The sequence below is a fragment of the Lycorma delicatula genome, chromosome 7 (assembly GCF_047948215.1).
Source record: "Lycorma delicatula isolate Av1 chromosome 7, ASM4794821v1, whole genome shotgun sequence".
Taxonomy (NCBI): domain Eukaryota; kingdom Metazoa; phylum Arthropoda; class Insecta; order Hemiptera; family Fulgoridae; genus Lycorma; species Lycorma delicatula.
The window spans coordinates 103,986,233-104,013,918 of record NC_134461.1 but is presented as its reverse complement, the minus strand read 5'-3'; the positions used below and the strand labels follow the sequence as shown (position 1 = coordinate 104,013,918).

General features: G+C 30.5%; 2 protein-coding genes across 2 annotated transcripts in view; one reads left to right on the top strand and one right to left on the bottom strand.

Moving 5' to 3' along the window:
• Nucleotides 1–533: 533 nt before the first annotated feature.
• On the bottom strand, nt 534–22,622 carry Non3 (Ribosome production factor 2-like protein Non3). The gene is made up of 6 exons (XM_075370188.1): nt 22,468–22,622; nt 21,948–22,080; nt 19,609–19,768; nt 7,130–7,415; nt 4,619–4,763; nt 534–731 (listed from the first exon to the last, which is right to left on the bottom strand). Exons 1-6 carry the CDS (start codon nt 22,491–22,493, stop codon nt 558–560), a joined length of 924 nt encoding a protein of 307 aa, XP_075226303.1. The 5' UTR covers nt 22,494–22,622; the 3' UTR covers nt 534–557.
• Nucleotides 22,623–23,004: 382 nt separating this feature from the next.
• Klp64D (kinesin-like protein 64D) overlaps nt 23,005–27,686 on the top strand; it is a 29,480-nt gene continuing 24,798 nt past the window's right edge. The window contains exons 1-3 of the mRNA XM_075370187.1: nt 23,005–23,188; nt 23,614–23,835; nt 26,758–26,963. Of these exons, the coding sequence (XP_075226302.1) occupies nt 23,183–23,188; nt 23,614–23,835; nt 26,758–26,963 (434 nt within the window). The 5' untranslated portion in view covers nt 23,005–23,182. The remainder of the gene's footprint in view (nt 23,189–23,613; nt 23,836–26,757; nt 26,964–27,686) is intronic.

The window sequence follows — 27,686 nt, the reverse complement described above, 5'->3', positions numbered from 1 at the left end:
CGGTGCTTGTGGACTTGTAGTTGTTTTCATATAATTTTTTGTCTGCTTGAAAAATTTTGCAAAATTAAAACTAAATACTTTATTGTGGATATAATTTTTTAAATTCACACCACTTTGTACAATTTGTAAAATAATAAAAACAAACAATTCTATAGAGAAAGCACAGGAATGCTAAATGCTGGTGTCGTAAAGCAATCAAGTTATTTAACCAAATATACAATTACTCCTGTAATTTTTCATAATTTTTTTTCTTTGTAACTGCCTCTAGCTGTCAATATGTTGAATATATATATATCTGATTAAATTTTTTTAGAATCCTGATATCAAGAACATTTTTATCACTGTTTTCTCTATTTATCAAATTTTAAAATTATTTTTCAGCTTTTAAAAGTTGATGTATCAAAATAACTGTGATACTAAACTATCAGTCACAACAATATTTTTACATACAGATACGTAACAAACGTGTGTAATAAAAACAAAGGAATTGAAAATGGGAAAGTTTGAATTTCAGGTATACATAAAATCAACAGTTTTTAATATTAACATATTCTATTTCACTGTGCTTTAGCTTTAACTTTTTTCAAACGCTGTTCTTTTTTCTCCTTAATAGATTTTTTCAAACCCTTCATTTTTCTTGTTTGTAGTTTGTTAATATCTTGTTTTGTCATATGTATACGTCCAACTTTAGTACCAAACACATTGTGAGATACATTCTTGATTTTCCGTGCCTATAAAAATAAACATAGATTAGAAAAATGGATTAACAAACAGGAATTTTAAAACTACTTTTTCCTCACCAATGTTAGCAATATTAAAACAATCTTTACAAAAATTTTCAGATAATTTTATTAATAAATTAAAATGATGGCTTCAGTTTGGACCTGTTCAAAAAATAAAAAAAATTCACATTTTATTAAATGTTACAACTTTCTGAAATTTATATAAGTGACGAATAAGAAAAAGTAAGAACAAAACACACTACATTCTTAGAGACTGATAATGTATCTGTTCATGTTTATAAATACAAACTGTTACGTCTGTAATATACCTTGAATCATCTAATTTTCTTTAAACAAGAATGATTTTAACTATCAGCATATAAGCTGGTACAAAAAACTACCAGCATCCAACTAACATTTGGCATCGTACTAGGCCGACTGAAAACACTGTCAGTTTAATATAGATGATAATTATTATAACCAAATATACGTAGGATACTATTTAATTAAAACTAGTCTAGTATACCAATTAATATTATTATTATTTTAAATTACTATAATAATTATTTTTTCTACTCCCTTTACTGCTGTAGCTCACAAATTACAAAGTCGCTATCATCGGTAGATTCTAAAGAGCTCATGTCCAATTCTGAATTCACATTTATCACAAAATGATCGATGTGCACATCATATAAATGTCCATCTTCAATGTATTTTTTTTCAGTGTTGACAATATGCTTACAGACATTGCTGCAGTCAGCTTCAGACACTTTATGAAATTTCAGCTAACTTAAGAACATCTGACGTGCTAAAAGTTGTATTTCGTTTAGCTACTTCCTCTTTCACTTGACTCCAAATCATTTCAATGGCATTTAAGTCAGAGTGATAAGGTGGCAACTGTAGAACTGAGACCATAATTTTCGAAAATGTCATCTATTAGAAATTTCTTTTGATTTTCTTTGTGTAACTTTATATCATATAATTCAATCTTCGTCATAGCAATTCATTGTTTGGCTAACCATTTTATCATATTGCTTTTTAAAGAATTAGAATTTGGTTGCTTTTGTAGCAGAACATTGTGATATGATGTGTTATCTAAGTACAGTGACTGAATGAAGTGGCAAGTTAGGAATACACTTCTCCCATAACCATTTTGTATTCTTTTCAGAAACTATAGATTTGTGATAATCTCCTTTTTTATTTGACTCATACATAAGTAAAACATTGTTAATGAATCCTTTACTTCAGCCGGCATGAACAATTATTACTAGTGAGCTCTTCGATATTGGTGTTTTCAGTCCCTCATAAAGGTTTGTTGTGTCTTCCCATGATTTTGGTGTCGCATGACTACTGTGAATGAAGGTTTCATCTGTGTATACAATCGGTCTTCCCTCTTCGCAAAACAGGGAAATTTGTCTTAGAATCTCATTCTTTGTTGTTATGCCAGTCAGTTAATTTTAATGTCATGCCATTCTATCAGAATTTTCCAGTTTATTCTATCTAAATACCATTTTATGTAACATTCTCCTTAAAGATCTTTCACTCCCTTTAAAATTAATTTCAGTTTTGTGGGCTTTCTGCATATTTCTCTTCACAGTAGGAACGCACGTTTTGATTATGTAAAATTTATTTATTAAATACTTCAAAGCATCCATGTCAAGCAAATCGGCAATTTACATATTTTCTTGGCGAAACAAACATGGATGGCTTCTCAGTTTATTTGCATTCCCTTTTGCTATAATTCTTTGGACCATTCATTCTGATACTTTTGTTGATTGAACAACCATATTCGGCACTTCAGTTTTTCTCAATATTCCGGTTCCGGCATTGCAAAAAGAAATTGTAAACATTGAATGCAATTTCCCTCACTTGCCTATGACCTTACCTCTTCCTCCTAACAAGGGCATTTTAAAGGAAAATAACTGTATTGAAATATTAGAAATTTAAATGACTGGATTTAGGTCAAAGCCTTAAATGAAAATAACACAACAAATAGTAAGAATAAATCCCCAATTTACCAAAAGTTCACTTTATTATCTAAAATATATACTGCAATAAATGTTTCTATAATAACCACTTCTAGAACATAATTACAAGCAACCTGTGACATGATTCTTCATAGCACAATGATTAGAGTAGATTAAAAATAAGTAAATGAAATTCTTAGAATTGTTTGTTGTTTACATTTCATAAATAGCACATTAGTCATGCAAGATTCTACTATTATTAGTTGCTATACAACAGGAAGTAGGCCTGAATCATAACATCAATATATAATTTAGAATAAAACTCAACTATTACATACGCTGCAGCAAGTTTATGAAATCTGTTTTTTTATATATTACCATTTCTCAAGACATAGAAAAAATAACAATGTTTTTAGTTTGCTTGTAACAGAGGCCAATGCATGCAAAATGCTAGTACATAGGCTTTCAATCTCTATACCAACAAATATGCTCATACATTTAGCAATTTGCATGTCTTAAAAATGCTTTTTGGAAATGAAAATTTCCAAAAAACTGTTGATAATACTATAACCAAGACACCATCTCATGTGAGAAGGATCAGACTATAATTTTAAGAAATCCATTTTTAAGCCTCAAACAAGGAATACATAGCTCTGCAGATGGTTACAAATAAGAAATTCATGTATGGTTCTATAAAACGACAATTTTACACTACATTTTGGTTGTCTGTATTTTAATTAATGCTTACTTTTTAAAAATAGCTAAAAGAAATTAGTTTTAGTCCTGTTTTGAAAAAAACTTTTGTTTCAGCAAGTTACATCATTGTCTGTGTTCAACATTAAATGTCAGCTGAAAGGATTTGTTGATAGATAAAGCTTTTTTATTTACTTTAATAGATAACAGGCCATAAAAGGCAATTCATATTTTTCTACTAATGAAGTTTCTATATTTCTTTCTCACTTGCCTATTATAATTTATTACAACACTCCAAGTGCATTTCCATAATAATAAAAATTCTTATAATATATTTCACAAAAAAATCAACACTCCCATTATCAATATGGATTGATTATGCAGTCTCTGTATTTTTCAGTTTATTTAATTTTTTTTTATAACTACACGAAATGCCATCCAATACTGACAAAGGTTATGTAAGATATATTTTATCTTTAAAAGTGGCACAAATATTGCAAAACAAAAAAAAAGTCATAAAAGGCCTTATGATGCAATGGAAAACAAACTGTAGTTCTCAAATAAATCTTTTCCCAAAAAATATTAACAAACTGTTTCAGTATTTTTTATGCCCATATCAAATGTTACATAGCATATCTGAGAAAGACTGTTTTTAGCTTTTCATCAATGAATCTGAATAGTGGATTACTTTATTTAGATATATCTGCTAAGTCTAAATATAGCCATATAACCAGGAGGTTCTGTTCCCTGGACCCTTCCTGTGATTATTATCCTCATGGTTCTAAGAATAATACTGATACATAATAATTAAAGCCTCTTTCTTCCAATGTTTCCCTCGTTCTTGACATAAATCTTGGTCAGCAGCTAACTGAGAATCATGCACTTAAGCTGTTTTAGAGGAACAACATAGTCTCATTCTTTTACCATGCTTTGAATAATAAGAAAGGTTACTTCTCTTTCTTGAAGGCATATTTTTTCAACTTTTGCTAATCATGTGCATTAACCGACCAATATCTACACATAAAACTAGAAAAAGGATTCAATTAATTGGATGTTAATGTTGTACTTTAATGGTGGAGATACAATAAACATCTCAAAGAATTGGTGGCCAAAAAGACAGAAATGATACTTAAAAACTATAATGAAGAAGTAAAATCTTGTAAATAAATAACATACTTATAATTCAAACTGAATTTTACTTTAGTTAAAACTAAAGAAATAACAGAAAATACTCACTTTAAGTTGTTTAGGTTGTTTACAAGTTCTTTTGAAATGGTCATCTGAAGCTAGTTTTAAACGTCTTAATTTGAAATCAACAGACGGTCCAATCTCTTCTAATTCTACACGAGGTATCCTTTCACCAGACTTTTTCAAAAGAATTCTTAACAAAAAGCAACACAATGGGATTCAAAATAGGTTCATTTACAAAATTAGATTGCATTTTATTAAATTACATAAACATATTTTAAAAGTCCTGAGAGGCCCAGAAGAAAACTTACTTTTTATGTTAATGAGTAAAATATACATAAGGCATAAAAAAGTGACATGAAAATGCCTTTAATTAGTATATTTTTAGTAGAATTATATCAGATTGACAAACTTACCAAAAGATGGTGTAAATGTTCATCATTTCTGGAAGAGATACCATATCTCCTGAACACACTTTTCAATAAAGATTTCATCTTGAACAGTATTTACTACATTCAAAATAGTTTATTATAGAAGTTCTCATAGGCTCATTGGTTCAATTCCATGAACCAAATAAGGATAGATCCTTATTTGGTTCATGGAATTTAAAAAGAAGGGAACAATGACAAAGATTTAAGAACAAAGTTTCTTGAGATAAATTGCTCCTTAAAGAAACAGATGGTTAGAAACAGAATTATAAATTGGAAATGATAAATCACACCAAATTACTGGAGAAGATAAATCTTCATTTTCTTACAAATGGAAAGTTAAATCCCTAAAATCTATCTGGCTAATTTTCCTCTGTAAGCTTTAAAATGTACACTTACAGAGAGATTGGACTCAATTAATCCAAACTGTCAGTAAATAAAATCTGTGAGGTAAATTTTTTATAACATTCGATGGAAAGATAAATCTTTACAAGCTAATTTTCTCATCAATTTATTCTTTAATGGTATTGTTTAGAATATTTCTCTTAATTTTTTGAATGATAGAACAATTTTTTTGGTAAGAGTGAATCTTTCAGAATTCCAAAAGATTAGAGTTTTATTTGACAGTTTTAGTTAGTTCAGTATCAAAAACAAGCCAAAATGAGACTGTAAATAAGTTTTGAATTTTCTGCTCAACAAAACCTTTGTCATCATTAAAATAACACTTGTTACAATCAATTAATTCTCTGTAAGTGTTGTTTTCAGATTTTTGTTTGTGTATTTATGAGGTGTTTTCCATAAAAAACATAGACTATGATTTGTATTACTATAGCTAGCACAAATAATAATTTTTACAGATACGCTATTTGCCAACTGATCAATATATAACTGAAATATATAATATCTCTGCTCAATCAACCCCAATAAGCAGATTTTTATTTTTTAACTGCTACAGATATAATGATCAGAGCAGCCAAATAATTCTTTAAATATATCCACCGCACCAATATTTCTTATCAACAATACATTGCTTATCTTTGTTATTGGTCTTATGAATGCTAACCAACAGATTTGACTTTAAAATCATCATTTTATATTGGCATATTCAAATCTGATGAGAAAATTTTTTCTGTGTATGTCCAGCTAATGATATCAAGAACAATTAAACATTCATTCAGAGTTTACTATTTTGTTGAATAAGGAATAATACTTGTTTACCTTATATGAGATCGGCTAATCCTGTACGAGATACAGAGATCAGCTGATCAGATATGGCTTTTTCTATGCTATAATATTCCATTTCTATATCCCATACACAAGCTTATGTGGTGACATTATCAAGAAAAAAAATACTATCACATCTCCACATTTTATTTTATTTTATTTTATTTATATAAAAAATACAATCTGATGGCAACAAAACAGTTTGAAGCAATCTCTCTTGGTTCATTAAATACAACAGCATAATAAATAAATACTTGAGTGAAAACAAAAATTTAACAAGTAATATAAATCATACAGTGATCAAATAGAAAAAACATCTTAAGAGACTAAAATTGCATTTATACTATACATCCTACAAAAGAGAAATTAAAAAAAAAAATACTTAAGATGATAAACGTAAATGTTTGCAATAAAAAAAATTTGTAAAAATAAGTTAAATAAAAACTGATAATAAAAGTAACTAAAAATCAAAAATTCATTATGAATCATAATTAAAAGCAACCTAAGAAGGGAAAAAATATCTCTTTGGCTGTTGGCCATCACAACTTCACTTTTTTTTTTTAACCTCCAGGTCTACCCGTTAGGCATTGCTTCAGAGGATGAGATTAATGAATGATTTGTTGCGTGTGTGAAAATGCCATGCCTAACTGGGATTCAAACCTGGGACCTCCAGATGAAAGACCTAGACGCTACTACACGCTCCACAGAGGCCGGCATCACAACTTCATTTACAGACAGGCAGCCCAACTTTCATAAAATAAATAGTTAAGAATAGTTATCGAGCAAAATAATTGATACAGACAAATATCCCTGAAATGACCTACGGTCAAAGATATTATTTACAGTAGCTGGTAAGACTGAATTCTTCATTTATTTATTAATTAAATTAGTATTAATTCATACTTACTTATAACTTCTCATAAATATATTCTCCCCATTATCATCCACTGTAAACATGATCACATGTTCCAAACCTTGTAACCTTACTGCTTCCACTTTTTCTCTTTGAAAAAAGTCAATGAAAAGGTTTTGTATTCTATTTAGATTTGGTACTTGACTGAATTGTGGTCCAGCAAACAATAGGCATGGTTTAATCCCTGCTGCAATTTTGTCATTTGTAAATGCTGACAATGATTTAAAATTTCCAATTCCAAGTTCTACCATATCTAATAACTGATTATCAAACATTCTACCTGTAAAAAAAATAGTCGGAAGTTTAAGAATTGTTCAACACAAAATTTTTTATCACATATTCAATCTGATAAAAGAATAAATACATTCCTAGATCAACTCAATTTAAAGTTTTAACATACACTCTGTGCAGGTCAGGTGACAATTAATTAAGTAGATCTAATAAAACAAATACCCATATGTGCTAAAGGGTTGATTCTATAGCACCGTCTTTCCACTATCATTAGTTCACTTTATTCACCAACCTGGAAGATTTTAACCAATGTATTACTACACTTTAAAATCAATTTGAAGGGATTTTTAGGTTATGTAGTAAAAAGATACTATATTATATTTTTTCTCTTCTGAAATCCCATAGAATGAATAATGTTTTATTTGCCAAAAAGCTCAGATATTATTTTTTTTTAATGAAAAAAGTTGTGTTACATGAACAGATTAATCTGCAATTGAATAAGGGTAAAAAGAATACATTACAATTACATCTCTGAAAGTGTCAAAATTATCAACTGATGTTCTGCCTGTTGGTAGGTAACTAACACACTGATGCTGTCTCTATCCATTCTGTCCCAAGGCTTCTCTTTTGCCTCCTTGAAGTTTCTAACCTACACCTCATCTATTAATTTCATCCATCTTCTTCCTCACTTCCTTCCTCCTTCTACTGATCTTTTCAATGCAATTGCAATGGAGAGCATCATAAATCATAAACTGCTAATTTTTTTTATTAAACAAAATTCAAAATATGATTTCTCATTATCAAATAGGAGCTAAAAATTGCAGCAAACTACGTAAGGAAAGTGAGGCACTCCAAAGTGCCTAAACCCCAAAGGGCTATATTGTCAATGTAAATAAACAGTAATATAATAATCTATTAAAAAATGTTAAAACTACAAGTATATTACAAGTGATGTCAGAACTCTTGCTTATAATGTTTATTGCCTCTCAAATTATATCATTATTATGATGGAAAAGGTTTTATTCAACTTTACAAACTTTGTTGACAATATATGAAGTATTTATAATAAATATTTTTGAATATACTAATACTTGTAAAATTATTTACAGTAAATATTATTTTCAGTCACGAATCTTAGTGTTATGTTATAGTAAGTGTAAAAGATTAAGTACTATTAAGAATATTTTAAGTGGACTACTAATTCAGTGATTAAAAATTGCATTGGTATGGCATATTGATTTTTAATGGGTGGAGACATGAAGAAATATATATATATATATATATATACATATAAATGTATATGTGTGTGTGTTGTAATTATTGGCATACCAATTTTGGAAATGAAGAAATGATAGATTATCAGGGAAATAATTTTTTTTATAACAGTACATGAAAAATTGACCACTCTAAGGATGAATATACCAAAGCTATATGTTACTGTGTACAGAATATATTACAACTGGAAGACATGTCAAAATATGAGTGATCTAAATAAGGATTTACATGAACTTAAAATTATGAAGAAAACTATCAAGGCGTCATGGTAACTGTTCCAATCCGCCTTTTCAACAATCCATCTCCATGGCCTTCTCATCACCTTGCGGTCAACATTAAAAGCAATAATAACTGGCCTGTGATCACTGCCGTGAAAGTCATCACAAACCGACCAATTAAGATGAGGAAATAAACTCAGTGAGCACATGGAAAGGTCGATGTTGGATAATCTACCACATGATAAGGACAGGAATGTGTGTGACCAATGATTCAGTAGACAAAGGTCCAAGTCTTGTCTCACCACATTTATCATATTTCCTCAAGAGGAGCAGAAAGTCGAGCTCCAGGAAATATGGTGGGCATTGAAGTCTCCTACTATTAATAACGCTGATGGGATTTGTGCGAGGAGATTTAACTTAACATTTCTAGAGCATTGAACTCAGAGTTCGGCAAGAGATACAAAATGCAGATGTGCAATTTGAAGGGTATTCATACCTTCATAGCAACAGCAGGAATAAGAGTAGCTAGTGGTATCCTTGTAGCCGATACCTCATTCTGAAGGAAAATAGCAACTCCACCACCACTCTCTCTACTGTCTATTAGACAATCGTACCTCTCACAGAAATAGCCTGAGTGTTACTGCATCCTGCTGTAAGAGATGCATTTCTTGGAAGCACATGATTAATGGTTCATATGTGAGAGCCAATATTCTAATATCCTCAAAACAGGACCGAAGACCTTTAACATTTCACTGAATAATGTTCATAAGTAAAGGTTATAGATACAGAAATTCAGGAATATATGTAAAGATTAGTTGTATGTGATCCGGTTTTTCTTTTTCGTAGTTCTGATGGCAAGGAACTCCGATGCCCTGACATCAGACGGTTCCTCAACCATATCCTCTAATATACGAGGTGATGGAGAAGGGGATTTTGATGAATGGGATGTCGTAGACGACATCTCAGAGGGGGTGGTTGTGAGGGCTTCCTTAACAGGGAGCTTAGTAGATGGCTTACCACCAGCTACGATTATTCCCGATCGCAAAGGCAAAACCTTTGGGACAAGGGACCTTCAGAGGAATCCCACAATTGGATTCATTAACTGCGACTAACTACTTCTTGTTCATTTTCATCAGCTCTGAAATAGTGGCTGTAAGTGAAGCGACCTGATCAGATAACATCTGAACAACTTTTTTCAGCTCATTGCAGGATCCGCAGTACTAAATACCTAAATTCATGTGAACTTGTTTTGATGCAGTGGTGGCAAAAGGTACATCTGGTTTAACCAGGTTCTGTGAATTAAGTGTTTTCCTGTATTCCCTGCGTGCAGCCACAAGACAGCTTCTGCTCCGCAAAGATTCTGAGAATCGACTTTTCTTTTTGAAAAATTGGGCAATCTCGAGAGTGAGCTACGTGTAAACCATTACAGTTCACACATTTTTCATCCACCTGGCAGTCAGTGTCACTGTGGTGTTCCTGAGCACATTGAGCACAAATCGCTGACTTCGAGCAAATTGCTAATGTGTGACCATAACCTAGGCATTTAAGACATTAACATGGGTTGAGTTCTTAAATGGGTTGGGTTGTTCTTCGGTGAGCCACATGATCCTGTTACAACCTTGTTGATCAGGAAGGGAGAGACTTTGTGAAGGGAGCCACCTTCCTGAATACTTAGCATAACAACAAATGGCCGTACCCGAATTGACAGGTAAGCCACTTTAACCTGCTCTGGTGATACCGAACGATTAAATGTAAGTATAAGAGATGGCATTGGTTCTTCTGACCCGCTCTGCCATTTCATGATACGATTCACACATATTACTTTTTGGGGTTGAAATTTATCAGCTATTTCTGTTACGTCCAGCTCCAGAAGGTCTGTATACCACCCATGTTAGTAATGCATAAGAGAGATCTGCTCTGTTCTTCATTATGGGTTTCAATCAATATCGATCCTCTTAATTTTTTATGTTCTTCGGTGAGCCACATGATCCTGTTACAATCTTGTTGATCAGAAAGGGAAAGACTTTATGACGGGAGCCACCTTCCTGAATACTCAGCATAACAACAAATCTAATATTTTTAACCTGTCTTAAATTCTGCTTCACAATTCGCATTGTTAATTCCATTAACTGATATTCTCGTCAGACAAAGCTGTTCAAGGCCTTTTCACAAGACTGGATTTGGTGGTTTTTTTATATGGACCACCAACCATCATATATGTTTCTTGTAGTCCTGTAATTTTGGTCTCACAAGTACCAGGAATATAAAGGACCACTCCATCACAGAACAAGCGTACTGAAGTTAGAGCTAAATACAACTGGATTCGTCCACAAGCCCAGAGGACATCGTTTGAGACTCACTACGTAGAGCCATTCACCCATCAGTACAATAGTTCCCACCTTGGGTTACGGTTGCGCTTTATAAGATGTTGCAACATTACCAAGTGTATGTGTAAGAAGAAATAGTGTAGAATGTTGCAATGTAGTTGTGTAAGGGTATATATTGTAATTTGTGTAGTGTTCTTGGTGTAGCATATGTGTACAGTGTAAAGTGTTCTGTAGCTCAGTGTAGTGGGAAGAAAAACTGCAGAGGCTAGACGCGTGGGGATGCTAACCCCCAAAGTCTTAAATAAGACTCCCCGTCAGGAATTTCACTTTTTTGTATTAATTTAAAAGATTATATTAAAGTAAATGTACATTTAAATGTTATATTACATTTATGTAGAATAATTTCAAGTGTAATTTAACAAGTTACTTTATACCACATAAAATAGTATGTCTTTCACCCCAAATTTGGTCTTTAGATTTCTCAAAAACTACTAAAAATACAGTTTTAGAACCTATCTTTTTTCCAGTTTTTCAAATCAGATTTTATACAAAACCACCAAATTTACCCCGCAACATGGATTCCAAGATTACAAACAGGCTTAATTTTATTGAACGTGCAGAAATCAGGGTGAAATCTTTCACCAGCTGATATCTGCTAACAAAGCATTTCTGAACCTATTTCTATATGAACTTTCTTCTTTATTTTCACTAGTACATGTCCTGAAAGTTTATCATATTCTTCAAGAATCATCCTACATGTACAAGTGTCTCACGAAGAAACTTTCAGTACATGTTCTATTGGTGAGAATAATGAAAAGAGTTTGTATAAACATAGGTCTGGAAACGTTTTGTTTGAGAAATGGCTAACAAAAGATTTTGCTCAGATTTCAGCTCATCTAATAAAATAAGCCCTACTGTAGTTTTTGGGACCCAAATTAAGGAGTAAAGTTGGTGGTTTCTTATGTAATTTGAGCTGGGAAATAAGATAAAAGAGGTCCCAGAACTGTAACTGTAGTAGTTTTTATGATAACCAGCATAAAACACAAATTTGATTTAAAAAACAAGTTTTTTTTGTCTTTAGTACAATAGCTTTGTTAGGTAACAAAAATGCAGAAGACTTAATAACAAAATTTGAGAATTTAATTCTAAGAAAATTAATGCAAATACAACCAATAAAACAGAAATAAAAACTTTCAAAAATTGTTTTTTTATTGAACAAAAATAAACAGAAAATTGTATTATTCTTTCGGTATTTAATAAACATTATTTAAAAAAAAGTAAGCGTTAATTACTGAAAATAATGTTAAAAGAAATACTAAATTTATAAAACAATATTTTAGCTGTGTATATTCTATAATTTATGTGGGTAAAATGAAATAGTTATGTAAAAAACTAAATTGAAATATATATTACTTTAGAAATATCTAAAAAAAAATTATTGTATAAGCTGGGAATACAAACAGCTGGTCAACAATGAAAACTGTATACTTCGTTTGAATCCGTTGTCATAAATTATCATAAAGGAAGTGTTGTGTTATCATATCTAGTGTAAAAATGCTGTTTTAATTTTCTAACAAGGAATATGCTGATATAATTTTTGTTTAGAGATTTTGTAACAGAAATTCTGTAGCTGCTCAACTTGAATATTAGGAGAGATTTCCTGGAAGGCAGATTCCAAAAATGAAAATTATTGCTTTGACTTATCAGCATTTATGAACAAAAAGGTCATTTCCAATGTGTTTGTTTTCTATTGAATGCCAATTAAATCATTGTGTTAATGATGACATCGTGTGATTCAGCAAATTCAGTGTAGCTCAGACGAACCCACCGGGTTGGTCTAGTGGTGAACGCGTCTTCCCAAATCAGCTGATTTGGAAGCCGAGAGTTCCAGCGTTCAAGTCCTAGTAAAGCCAGTTATTTTTACATGGATTTGAATGCTAGATCGTGGATACCGGTGTTCTTTGGTGGTTGGGTTTCAATTAACCACACATCTCAGGAATGGTCGAACTGAGAATGTACAAGACCACACTTCATTTACACTCATACATATCATCCTCATTCATCCTCTGAAGTATTATCTAAAAACGGTAGTTACCGGAGGCTAAACAGGAAAAAGAAAGAAAAAGTGTAGCTCAGACGACTATTACAAGGCAAATTTCATGTCACACTCCTTTGTCAAATAACAAAGTGTGTCACATCCTAAGGAAACAAAATCTTTATCCTTTCTCTCTGCAAAGATTCAAAATTTGGACCAACAGATTACCCCCAGCAGTTAAACTTCTGTCATTGGCATCTAAACAACGCTGATAAGGTAAATTCAGTTTTATTTACTAATGAAGCCACTTTTACAAGAAAGAGTCTTCAATTTTAAAAAAGGGTAATTTATGGAGTGAAGACAATCCACATGGTACTGTGGAAACTAGTTTCATTATTTATGACAAAATCTGGGACCATTTGTTTTCAATGAATACTTTATGGGAGATGCATAAGTTTATTCCTGGAAAAATAATTTGTTGGCTCTTTTGGTGAATATACCTTTACAAACTATATTGCAAATGATTTTCTAGCATAATACAACATATTTTTCTTTAGTAGTCAGAAATTACTTGAATGATTTCTTAAACTGGATTGGACATAGTGGAACAACTGTCCAACTGGTCATGATCATCTGACTTAACACCACTAGATTACTTCATTTGGGGTAAACAAAAACAATAATATACCAACAAAAGTTAATACTAAAGAAGAGTTACTTATTAAAATACGAAATGCTAACAAAACATTCATGAGATGATACAAAAAGTCAATGAAAATACTTTATGTTGGGCAGAGTACTGTGTCAATAGTGAAGGAAGGAATTTGGAACAATTACTGTAATTGAAGTTTCTAATTCTGTTGCCATTTATCATTTCATATATTTTATTTTTTGTTTTGCTGTATTAAGTAATGTTTATTAGGTACAGAAAGAACAATACGATTTTCTGTCAACTTTGTCTGTTTTGGTTCAATAAAAAACAAATATTTAAAGTTTTTATTTACTTTTTATTAGCTGTATTTACATTCATTTTTTCAAAATTAAATTTTCTACAAGTTTTATTACTGAATCCTCTGCATTTATTAGTCATTTAACAAAGCTATTGTAATACAAACATCAAATGTTATGTTTTATGACAGATATCACAAAAACTACTACAGTTACAGCTCTGGAACCTGTTTTATATCATTTACCAGCTCAAATTACATAAGAAATCACCAACTTTACTACTTGGGTCCCAAAAACTACAGAAGGGCTTATTTTATTAGATGAGCTGAAATCTAGGCGAAATCTTTTGTTAGCTGTAACTCGAAAATAAAGTGTTAACAGACTTATGTCTATATGAACATCTTTCATTATTTTCACCAATAGAACAGGTCCTGAAAGTTTCTCCACATCTTCATGGGACACTTGTATATCCAACAACTAAACCACCAAAATACAGTGTAACAGATAACCTCAAAAAAATAATACCAATAGTTGATTTTTGCAGGGTCCCGCACTATCAGTCGGTACACAATTCTATAATTACATAAAACAAAGATGTGACATTTTAAATTTGCATTATTCCAGCAAAGTCAGTGAAGTAGTGTTGTTCTTACAAATTTTGTGGTTGCTAGTGTGTTTACTGTATTGTTGTACTGTTTGCATTGGTATTAGTTTTTTAGGCTATCTGTTACTGTGTTTTGGTGGTTAAGTTGTTGTTATTGAATTTAGCATAATGATTAATATGATGAAGAATAATTTGAATTTAAAAAAATATTATATATATATGTATGCTTGATGTTTATCAATTTTGAACATCGAAAATTATAGGCGCCCAAAAAGTAATGTATTTACAAACAGTAGCACAGCAATAGTCAAATAATACATCAAAATTTAATTTATTAAATAAATATTTATTTTGTTCATGTAAATACATGAATTTATTTGTTCTTTTGGACTAGGAAATGTAACTAACTATAAATGTATAGGAATAAGTCTGTAGGGTCATTCCACATCAAACCAACAAAAATAAATGCACTTCTCAGATTCATGTCCAGTAATTCAAATAAAATTTACAGGTTTGGCTCTACCCATGAAGTGATGCAATAAAATAGTTTTTTCAGATTTTTCAGTCACTCAGTTTTTTGTGTAGGACCCTGTAAAAAGTAAAAAAATTGCAAAAAGCAAGGTTTGGGTAAACAAAAGAATAACTTTCTCAGCTCCTATAAGAGCTACAGAGAGCTCATTTTGATCTCATTTTAAAGCCCGTGGAATGGGCTTTGATGATATGTCACTTGGCAAGGTTTTGTGATATTAATATTTCAAGGTCACATTATTTGTCCTTGAATATATTTTTTCTAAATTTGAAAAAAAAAATTTTTGCTTCCTAATGTGTTGTACATGAGGTAAACATTTCATAATGGGATTGCAATGGGATCATGTTAAAAGATAATTTTGTAATAATTAGGAACAGCTTAACATTCCAATTGTCCCCTCCCCCATGAGGCAATTGCTAGTTGAGATTCAATCAATGAAAACCTTCCCCTTCCAGTCTTCCAGACTGGGTCATTTGATGAGGCAGAAGAGTAGCATGTCATGACATGCAATCCTAGTGCCAGCAAACGAATGTAGAAGTTTCATCCTGTTGAGAAAGTAAAGTAATATTCAGTCTTGATCATCTCTTGGAACAGAAGATTCAGTGCGTACTCCCCAAGAGGATTAATCATATCTATAAGGTGATGCAAAAAAATTTTTTTTTCAAATTTTTCAGTCACTCTTTGTTAACTGAGATTGCCTTTTTCTACAGGTTTGGAGTTTTATGACTAATTCATCACAGTCTTGGACCAGAATAAAATGACCATCATGAACCATCAACTTCAAGTAAAACGTACGATTGCAATCCATTTGAAAAGTCAAGTCATAATTCTTGTAAGAAAACCTGAGAAGTGTAAACAAGAGCTTGTTGCAAACATTTACTTTTCTTAAACAAACGTACAAAATTTGTGATACTTGCTGCCAACAATTAGAAGCATCTGCTAAAAATAATGCTAAAGAGTCTACTTCTGATGAAGAATTTCAACAATCAGATCCTTTGTGTTCCCCCAGAAAAAGATGAAGCTGTAAATGCTGTGAACAAAAGTTTGATTGTTTTAAATGAATTAGCTATTCAGAAAAAATGACTATGTGGGAGAAAATACCCTCAGGGAAAGCTTAAGAAAGCACTAGTAGGGTTCAAAAGCAAAATATTGAATATGGATTCAGATTCTGAACAAGATGCTATTTCACTCTCCTCTAACCATGAAATTATCAACCAATTGAAGCAAAAATTTAATACTACACATGATAGAGCATATGGAAGCAAATACTGACAACGCTCCTAAAAAGAGACTTTAAAAGACATTCAAGACAAATTTTGAGTATTAGACTACATTGCAAGGAAACCTAAAAGCCTGGTAGATCTTTGGATTTTGAAATATCAAAAAAGTAACTGATCTATATGAAAGGAAATGAATTAAATATTGTCTAGAAAAAAAATTTCAAGTTCTTATTGGTTATCTGCCCGCCATGTATTTTTCAGTTCCAATGGGTTCAAACAGTAAGTAGTAATCAGTTTACATGTTAGTTATGTATTATTTACTTAAATGTCACTATACTTTAAAATTAGTGAAACAATTATTACAATTTGAAGTCTTACAAAGATATTATGACGTGTGTAAGGATTGAGGAAGCTTTTGAGCTCAACTGTATTGAAAACAGCTCACCTACAAACAGTGGATACAAGTTGATAAAAGAACATCTCTCGAGACATTAGTCAAACCTATTGAAGAATTTATCAGTGTACTTTTTCAAAAACTTCTGAAACCTCTTCAACATTCATTTCTTACTAGTCAACAGTCCAGTTACCTCATCGATCTGAAGCAATCTCTGAAAAAAGGTGAATATCTTATAATCTGCGACTTCACTGAGAACTATTCATTCATTCTCCAAGATGCAGCCCAAGGTTTCCACTGAATCTCGTGTCATAATTTCTGACTGTCTCACACAACACAATAGCAGTGCACCTTTTTCAGAGATATTAATTGGTTTTATGCAGTCTCATTTTATCAGAAAACCAAGCCTTATCTATTTAATATAGTGATGGTGCTGCTTCTCAGTACAAAAACCAACTCAATTTTCTCAACCTCTGTTACCATGAATCAGACTGTGGGATCAAAGCAGAGTGGCATTTTTTTGCCACATATCATGTGATGGTGTGGGAGTGACTGTTGAAAGACTTGCAGCTAGAATGACCAACAATGATGAAATCATGACAATTGTATGACTGGGCAAATGGATACATTGAGTCAATACATTTCCATTACAGTACAATTGAACAGCATAAAGGAGAAGAAGAGGCTTTGAACAGTAGCACAAAGACAGCAAGAACTATACCAGGTACTTGAAAACTCCACTCTTTTGTTCCACTGAACAAGAATGAAAGTGAGGGTGTCATTTTCTAACAACTCAATAAAAGGAAGCACAACAAATATTGAGGATGATCCTGAATTTACAGAAATGGTTGGATTCTTGATCTGCAGATATGAAGAACACTGGTGGTTGATATATGTTTAAGATTCAAATGAGAAAAATCAAACAGTGAAGATGAAGTTTTTACATCCACATAAACCTTTACCACTACTCATTGTTTGAGGATGATCTTAGTGTACATAAAAGTGATGTTATTTCAAAAGTAGTTCCCAGGGTAAATCCAACAGGAAGAGTTTATAACCCCTCACAGCAAGAAGTGGACATCCTAACCAGAAGTTGTAAAAAGAAGTGTACATTGTGTGATTCTTCTGTAAATATCTTTGGAAGGTATACAAACTGCAGTTAAGTGGTGAGTAAATACAAGTTCTTTATTTAATTTCACCATGATCATATTGCAATCCCATTATGAAATATTTACCACATGTACAACACATTAGGAAGCAAAAAAATGTTTTTTTTTTTTTTTTTTTTTTATTTTTAAAAATACACTTTTGAATATATCCAAGATCAAATAAATCTTTTTGTTACCTTGAACTATTAATGTCCCAAAAGTTTGGTAAGTGATATATTACATGAATGTCCATTCCAAGAGCTTTAAAACTACACCAAACTGAGCTCCGTAGCCCTTATAGGAGCTGAGAAAATTAATCTTTTGTAATTAACTGAACCTTGCATTTTGCAATTTTTTCATTTTTTTATGGGGCCCTACTCAAAAAACTAGATGATTAAAAATTTTGAAAAAATATTTTTTTTGCATTCTTTATAGATATGATCAATCCTGTGAATTTTGTTGAAATTGGTGATGGTCAGATTGCAAGACTTGTTGATCTGCCATGAAATGATCCTATAATCACATACTTGTCTAATCCTGATTATTAACTATTCTTATTCTTAATTTAGTTTAAGTTTTCTTCTCTTTCTGTCAGTGTTCAGGTAAGTTATACACTGTGATATTCTTTGAGTTAAAGCACTTTTATAAGATACATCAATCTCACTTTTCATGTTTTTATTTATTTGCGGTATGTTTAAACAACTGTGTTTATTATTTTACATATAAATATTATATATATATATATATATTTTTTTTTTTTTGCCATACTGACCCAAACTGTTTAAATGATGTTTTATTTTTTTTCTTTATATATTTTAATTGTTATAATGTTTTTGAAACATAATAATTACATTACTTTCATTGAGTGTTGGACATAAGTACACAATTTAACTGATGCTTTGGTGGAGCACTGTAAAATTTTTAAAACAATTTAAGTGAATAAAATCTAGTTTAATACAAGCATGAAATATGGCGGTTCAATAGAAACACCAAATGTTTGATTTTTTGTTAAATAATGTAATCCTTTAAAGAAAACCTGACATTTCAAGTCAGCTAATCTGAGGACTATAGATTCATCTTTGAAATTTATACACCTCTGAACTCTACAGCCAATCACATACCTGACTTGTAGTCTATCCAAATTGAGTCCTCTGCAGTGGACTGGGTGGGATCAATATTTTAGCAGAACAAACAACTCAATATTTTGGACAATATATGTAGAATAGAAAATAAATTCTTTTACGAAACTAGAAAATGTTGGCTTATGAGGAATTCTTATAAACCAACATTTTCTACCTTCTACCTTTTCTATCTTCAACATTTTCAAAATATTTCATTTCATTATTCTGATTGCAGTATTTTATCCATATTATTAAAATTATCATTCTTACTTATGTTATACAAACAAATTCCATATAGTTTTAAAATAATACATTTAAAAACTACAAGATTTGAGTTTTTATTCTGCCCCCTTCTTTGTTTTACAAAACAACCAGTTTTTAGAAATAAAAGTATTACATAACTAATTTTAAAAAAATACTAACCAAGAATTAAATTATTGGGGCGCTTCTTATTGTGTGAAATAAATGCAAATAAAGATGCATCGTATTTTTTTGAAAGTTTTTCAATTGGCGTTACATCTTCAAATGGTAAAACATCATTCTTTTTATTTAACTGAACAACTTCTGGTTTTTTTAGTTGATACTGAAAAAAAACCCATTATTTAAATATATAGAATAAATAAATGTGTAATAAATAATGACTAAGTAACTTATAATATGAATATTTCCTTATCATTATTTGTATAGAATTAAAAGAAACAAAATTACACAATATAAACATGTGAAAGACCTTAAATCTGTGATGTTAAATTTGTGATAAACGATTACTCTTTTACATAAAAGTTTATATATTTAATAACAAAGCCACTGTAAAATAATATTAGTTTGTAATCAAGTTTAATTAATCAGGTTTAATTAAGTTTGTAATCACAGTTTAGTTAAACCAACCATACTCTTATCTCTTTAATTAATATTAATTTTGAGATTGAATTGTTAATAATACCATTTCCACGCCCATAAAAAAATTTTAAAGAAAGAATTTATGGTAATTCTGAGTAATTAGTTAATTAACTTTATATTTAATCACAAAACGGTCCAAAAATAATGCCTCTCCATCCTTAAAGGAATTCAGAAGCAGTTGACATATCTTTTGAGGTTTTCTCTGTGCTTCTGTGAGAAGACATGTTACCCACCTCACTGACACTTTGCTTTATACAAGAATTCTGACAACCTGTATGCACACTTATGCCCACATCTGATGGTTATGCGTGGTCACCTTCCACAAGGTCATGAATAGCTTAAATGCTGTCATCATTGACTCTGGTCTGAGGAGAGCATTCATGACTTTCATTTTCCACTGCATCACAGCCAGTTTAAACATTTTTGGTCCAATCAAATACTTGAGTTTCTGACAGGGTAGCATCTCTGAACTGTGCCTGGAGTAGAGTTTAACTTATAGAAAATTTGATACCTTCAATGGCAAGAAATAGAATAATTTGTTGCTCAAAACATGATGGTATCTCCAGCTCAGATATTTGGCTACTGACTTGGGAACATGACTATGAGTATGGCTGGCCAGTTGCTCTCCTTCACACACATCCCAGAACTACCCACAAATTCACTACTCTTCCTCAGTCTACTTGGCAAAATTCTGATTTATTTTTGAACCCTTGTACTTTAATATACCACAGGTTATATATTAGGATCAAGAAAATACAAGATATAAATGTCAGAAATCAGATTTGAACAGTAAGCAACCCAAGCAAGTTCAAAGTTCATGCCACATGAACTTTGTAGTTCACAGTACTCTAGTCAGTTAGCTACCAGTTTTGAGAGCTGTTCAGATGCTAATCCATCCTGTGGAGAGAGGTTGGGGTTAAGGTTAGAGAAGTAAGGGATAAATTGCAAAGGTATGGCCATACTTCACACAATCTTGTAGAACACTTATCTGAATTTATGTTTAAACACAAGTATAGTCACTAGACAAACCAATCATGTTCTGTGCTATGATGTATGATGGATAATCATCTTATGAAAAGCACCATTAGTCATCTTCAATGGCTAACTTGAGTCTGACTTTCATGACTATTAAGGTTAATTTATAGTTTATTCTTCTCTCCACAGAACTCTAACCTTAACTAAAACTTCAATCATAACTTTAATTCCAACCTGCCTAACCCTAACCCTTGTCCACAGAAAAAATTAGCATCTGAATAGGTTACCATAACTCACAAAAAATAGTCAGTTAGGAATCAAAAATTTCTAACTAACTTGTATGCTGATATGCTCTCTTTAAAGCCAAATTACAGTCTACTCTTGTGAGTCTATGTCTTACAAATTGATTGTTTCTATCCTTTTCTTATTGGCCTGTAACCCTTTCAACGTTCTTAAATTTGCAGTTTTGGAATACTCCAATCAAGATATGTTATTAAGGATTTTATGTGTTATACAGCTGCTTCTATTATTATGGTTTATTTCCGACCAGTTCAATTCCCTCTGTTTCAAAATGGGAACAATTTAATAGTAGATAAATTAATAGTGGCAACCATTAACAAGTTTTTATGGTTTTTACTGATGAGTCAGCATATTTTTTAAACAATAAACCAAACTAAATTTTATAAAATAACATTTCAGTTCCCTTTGTAGACTTATTTAGTGACTTTTCTACATGGTATCAACTGATATTACGGGTAGGAGTATGATTTACAAATAGATATTATTATTCATATTTGACTGAAAAGAAGCGGGTTAAATTTGTATCTTGTAGTAGTCACTTGGTTTATCTTCAAACCTAATTTGGTAACAATAGATTAAAAACTTACCAAGTCTTTTAAACAATTTCTAGCAATATCACTTGTATTTTTCCCCTTCATAAACAAAGTTTGCCTAACATTTTCAATCAGCTTTGGTCCTCTATTGATAAGAACTTTTTTTCCTCTGCGAGTTGTAGGTTTCCTATATAACAAAATAATAAACAAATAAAATCACCTTCATCACTGTAAATTAAATGTCTCAAAATAACTCAAAAGAGTAACTCAAGTTATTACATAACCTATCGTAATTTATAAATCAAATATGTGAATAAAATCCTTAATTACAAAAGCGCTTGTAGCACTCCAATTACAAAAATTAATAGCAATAAAATTTATTAACTTTTTGTTCTGTCAAATAAACAACACTGTCGATATACAAAGCTACCCGCTTATATACAACACTTAATTCAACTAGTACAAATTCAAAAGTGCAAGTCTTCAAAATAAACATGTTTAGATAAAATTGGTTGCTCAATCAAGCAACCAATTTAAGGGTTTCCAGTTACATGTAAGAATTAAAAATACTTACAATACACGTTGCATTACAGCAGGCATTGTAATAATTATAATAAAAACAGATACGAACAACCTAACCTAAACGTTATTTCAACCCATGTGGTAAAAGGTTACAACTGACTACTACTCAGAGAGAGAATCGAATTTTCCCTACTACAACAAAAATTAGGTTTTAAATTTCTAATGATATAATGTCGCACCAAAAAAATATGGTTTGTCACGGTGTAAGATCATGGATTTTGAATTCCAAGTTGTCACATAAAAATTGAATTAGCCATTAATAGCAAAAGAAAAAATAACAAGGGAACGCAAAACTTCTAAAACAATCTATATTCTATTGTATACAACTTCGGAAGTATACTTTGGCACCGGAATCCAATAAACGCCGCTGCATTTAAATTGAAGTTATTAGAATTGATTTTTTAGTTTTAATATTTTTCTAAAAAATCACTTAAGAATTAAAAATTAAAAGTGTTTTTTCCGGCGTTTATTTATTTAATTCAGTATGAATAATAAATTGAGGTTACTTAACTTGAAAACAGCTGTTCATCCTAGATACATCTGATAATGTTTGAATCGATAACGAAGGTTTGTCACTTCAAAGAAGAAAGATGTACGCGAATAAGTTGAATGTTGTTCTGTTCTGACATTTGTGTTTTGCAAATGTTCATAGGATGATTTTTTTATTTTACTCTTCTACTTTTACTTGACTTCCAAATTATTACAAAATGTTGGTAGGTACACAATCTGTTTTTGTTGGATTCTTAAGTTGCGTTATCTGCAAGATTTAATATTCATTTAGTACTGCTGGTCATTGTTTAAATCTGTTTAACATGTCTGAAGTCGTAGTAGTTCAGTTTAAAATTAAAAAAATACGTTAGTGTAATTGGAAAATTCATTTGAGTTTGTACAGAATACTCATTTTTTTGTGTATGATGTGTTATTAAATTTAAATACTGGAATATTAGTTTACTAATGGGTCTAAGCTTTACAGAAAAAAAAAATTTGTTTTGGAATAATTTGTGAATGCTAAATACTGTTTATCATTTTAATTATAGATTCTAATTAGATTTTTTTGTCTGTTATTGTACTCATGTTTGTTTCTTGTTATTGGTGTAAACACATGCACTGTAATCATGTTACTGTTCTAAACCTTTAGGGTAAATCCGTCTCCTCTTCTGAAAGCGAAGAAGTAGAAAATGTTAGAGTTGTAATAAGAGTTCGCCCATTAAGCACAAGTGAGAAAGAGGCTGGATACAGAGAAATAACTACTATAAATACAATAACTGGGCAGATATTTGTGAAAAATCCACATGCAAATTCTAGTGATCCTCCTAAAACATTTGCATTTGATGTTGTTTTTGATACAAATTCAAAACAGGTGAGATAATTACTTTGTCTTAATATTTTTTTATCACTGATACTGAGTAAGGTTATTATAAACCTTGTTCATCTGGATTTGATGAATAGAAGTTTGGATAATCTGGAAATGTCTTACATCCTATTGGGATAACAGTAAGCACAAATATAGTATGACAGAGAAATCTGTTTGAAGTCTTTTTTAATGTATGTATTTTAATAAAAAAATTCAAACCATGGTAAAGGTTTATTAAAAAAAAAAAAAAAAAAAAAAAAAAAAAAAAATGGGTAATAGACCTACAATACAGTACTTGGCCAATCTCATTTCTTCAGATGATGGATGGGTGAGTTTATTATACTATTGTGGCTACAACACTTATCCTTGTACATAAACTCATGCATCTAACTTAATTTGTTGATAAATAAATATTAAAACTATTTTTTTCTGATTTTAAAACATTAATAGATTCATTTAACTATGTATAAGTAATTCTGAGCAATTACATAATCAACTTCAATTTTGTTCATACTTTAATATACTGCAGTGCATATGTTTAGGATCAATAAAACCCAAGATCTAAATGTTAGAAAGCAGGTTTGGATATTGAATAACCCATGCAAGTTCAAAAGGTCTGTGTTACATTATCAGTACTATACAGTTAGCCCTCAGTTTTGTGAGTTATTTAGACCTGTTTGTAATCCATTCTATGGAGAGAGGTTAGGGCTAAATTACAAAGGTAATTTATCCAGACTTTCATGACTATTCAGGTTAATTTATGGATTATTCCTCTCTCCATGAAACTCTTTACTTCAATCTTAAGTCTAATTCTAAACTTAACCTCAACACAACGAATTAGCATATGAACAGGTTGCCATAACTAACAAAACTGATTGCTAACACTAGAGTACTGATAACATGGCACAGACTGTGACCTTGCACCAATCACCTGCTCTCTGACATTTAGATCTTGTGTTTTTTTGATGCTAAGCATATATACTATGGTGTATTAAAGTATGAACAAAATTGAAAGTGCTCATCAAGTAATTGCTCAGAATTATCCTATTTTACTTAAATGAAATTAAAAAAAAGATTACAAAAAAATTGTGTTTTGAGTCTCAAAAAAACTAATCTATTCATATTTTAAAATATTTATCATCAATTTGGTCTGACTACTCAGATATTCCAATTAATGAAATCCAGATTAACAGGGTTATAATGTTTGTATTCTAATTAAACTAAAGGAAATATAATTTTCATTATAGAAAACAGATGCCACGAATAAAAATAGAAATAAATTACTTGAAAAAATTGCTTTTAATATAATAATAAAAAAATATCACATAAAATTTGACAGTGATGATTAGACTAAGCAAGAAAAATCTGATAGTTAATGCAAATTATTAAAATTTCAAGTGTTTTTAAAAATAGTATTATTTTAGTATGTATATATTAAAATGTTTGGTAATAAATTTTAGGCCTAATTTGACTAGTAGATAGCAATAGAATAATTTGTACATTAGTTTAACTGAAGTTTAACTTTTGACTAAAGGCACTATTCTTTTTATTTAAAAAAAGTAATGTTTTTAATGTTATTTAGTCAATGGGTTATATAATATGATGGATGGTCAGCAGAAAAGTACTCCTGATATGAAGAAATAATTAAACAAAATAGTATCAAACCATCCATTTTTAAATGACTTAGTTTTCAGTACTATACTGCAGACCAATATGTTTATAATTAAACAAAATAGTATCAAACCATCCATTTTTTAATGACTTAGTTTTCAGTGCTATACTGCAGAACAATATGTTTAAATAGTACATGATCAATTAAAGACAATGCATATATGTGACTTCAGAAAATCTTGCTGACTTGGTCAGTAATAGTTTATTTGTTGAGCCTTAAGTACTTTAACTATACGTAGTTATGTGATTTTTTTAAACGGCTGATTTCATTAACAGCATAAGATTAATTTCACTTTGCTTGACCTAATTTTATATCAAACTAATCCAAGCCAAGTTGTATCAAATAATGTAACATTCTTATGGTAATTAGTACTTTAGCCATACATAGTGTTGTGAACGATTACTATTTTTAAAGTGTTGTGATATCAATTGTGATTATAATCCTTAAGTTGTTGATAAGTATCAAATGACAAGGTTCACATCAGAAAAGTTAACAAAATTGTGGTTTATAGTTGAAAGTTTACTGTCCAAGAAAAAAGGTTAAAGAAAAAGCTTAAACAATGTAGCAACAATTATATTTTCATCATATCAGTTACCAACAAACTCCAGCAGTTGATTGATCTGTGATTTTTTTTTGCAAAATCCAAAACAACTGTACATTCTCTCTTTCCATACCCTTCTGATTATGATCTGAGTTTTATTTTTTACAATCTACAATGAATGAAAATGTTTGAAGATGTAGGAGATAATAGTAAATTTTTTAATAGACCTGTGCATGATTCTCATAAATGAATTACAAATTTTTACTTTCATTTATAAAAGTGCCATTAGAAAAAATTTAACAATCAAAACAAGAGTGTTTTGAAGAAGATAGCGTAGCATCTAAGCCCAAAATGTGTACATGTGAGTTCTTTTTGGTATTTTTATGTATTTTTAAATGAATAATGCATTATTTAAACTGAACTATTTATTAAATAAGTAATTATTTGATTCATGGGTGAAAATAATCTGTAAGTTTAATCTCCAGTAATTTATCATAGATGATTAGAGCACCAAAATTACATTTTACACATTAATTTAGAATTTTTAAGGATTGTTTTCTCAGAATCATTTATTTGGGGTATTTATTGAGTTTCATTCTTGTTTATTTAATGACTGAATTTTGTTAATTAAATTCTATATAATACAAAAAAACTACTATGTATAATATTAAATTTTAACATATTTGAACTTTACTTTTTTTAATTTATATTTTAGTTGGATGTTTATAATGTAACAGCTCGCCCTATTGTTGACAAAGTTCTTGCTGGTTATAATGGAACAATATTTGCGTATGGACAAACAGGAACTGGTAAAACTTTTACAATGGAGGGTATACGTACTGAACCTGAACAGAAGGGCATCATACCAAATTCTTTCGCTCATATTTTTGGACATATTGCAAAATCAAATGAAGGTACAAAGTGAGTATAGTTCTTAATAATTCTTTATAAAAAGGCTATCTAGAAAGTAAAGAACATCTGCACACTGTGCTCAAGTAGACTATTTCCCGGCAAGAATTGTAGGCATTTGAAGTAAGAAAATCCTGTCATATATAAAATTTTATGAACTGATTTTTAAATATAAGTGTTGGTGTTTAAGTGAATGAAAAGTGAGAAATTGGTGTAACATATTCGTAAAAATGTTCACTATAAAATCATTTTGAAAAATCATCCATTTGAGGCTGAAGAACCAAACCAAAAAATTGCCAATAAAATTCATAAAAGTAGACCATTCAGTTTAGATGGATTATATAGGTAATTTTCTATGATTACCTTCCTAGATAAAATTTGTTGTTTGATACTAAAAATGTATATCATATTGATTATTTCTCTGCAAATATATAAAGAAGAAAAGAAAAACCAAATTGTTTGATGTCAATAAATATAAATTGAAGAGTAAGAAATATTATAATTATTTTGTTACTGGTAATTTCATTACCAGTAGCTAATATTAAATAACTGAAAGTAAAACCAATTTGTGGAATGATATAATAGAGAAACTCCTTCAAAAGAAAATAAAATCAGTAAATTTTGAGCTCACAAAAGTATGACAAATATTTTCTGGGACCAGAAATTTCTCTTACTTGATTTCATGCAAAATAGAACCAACCTTTTATTCATAGGCTTACAGAAGACACCCTCATA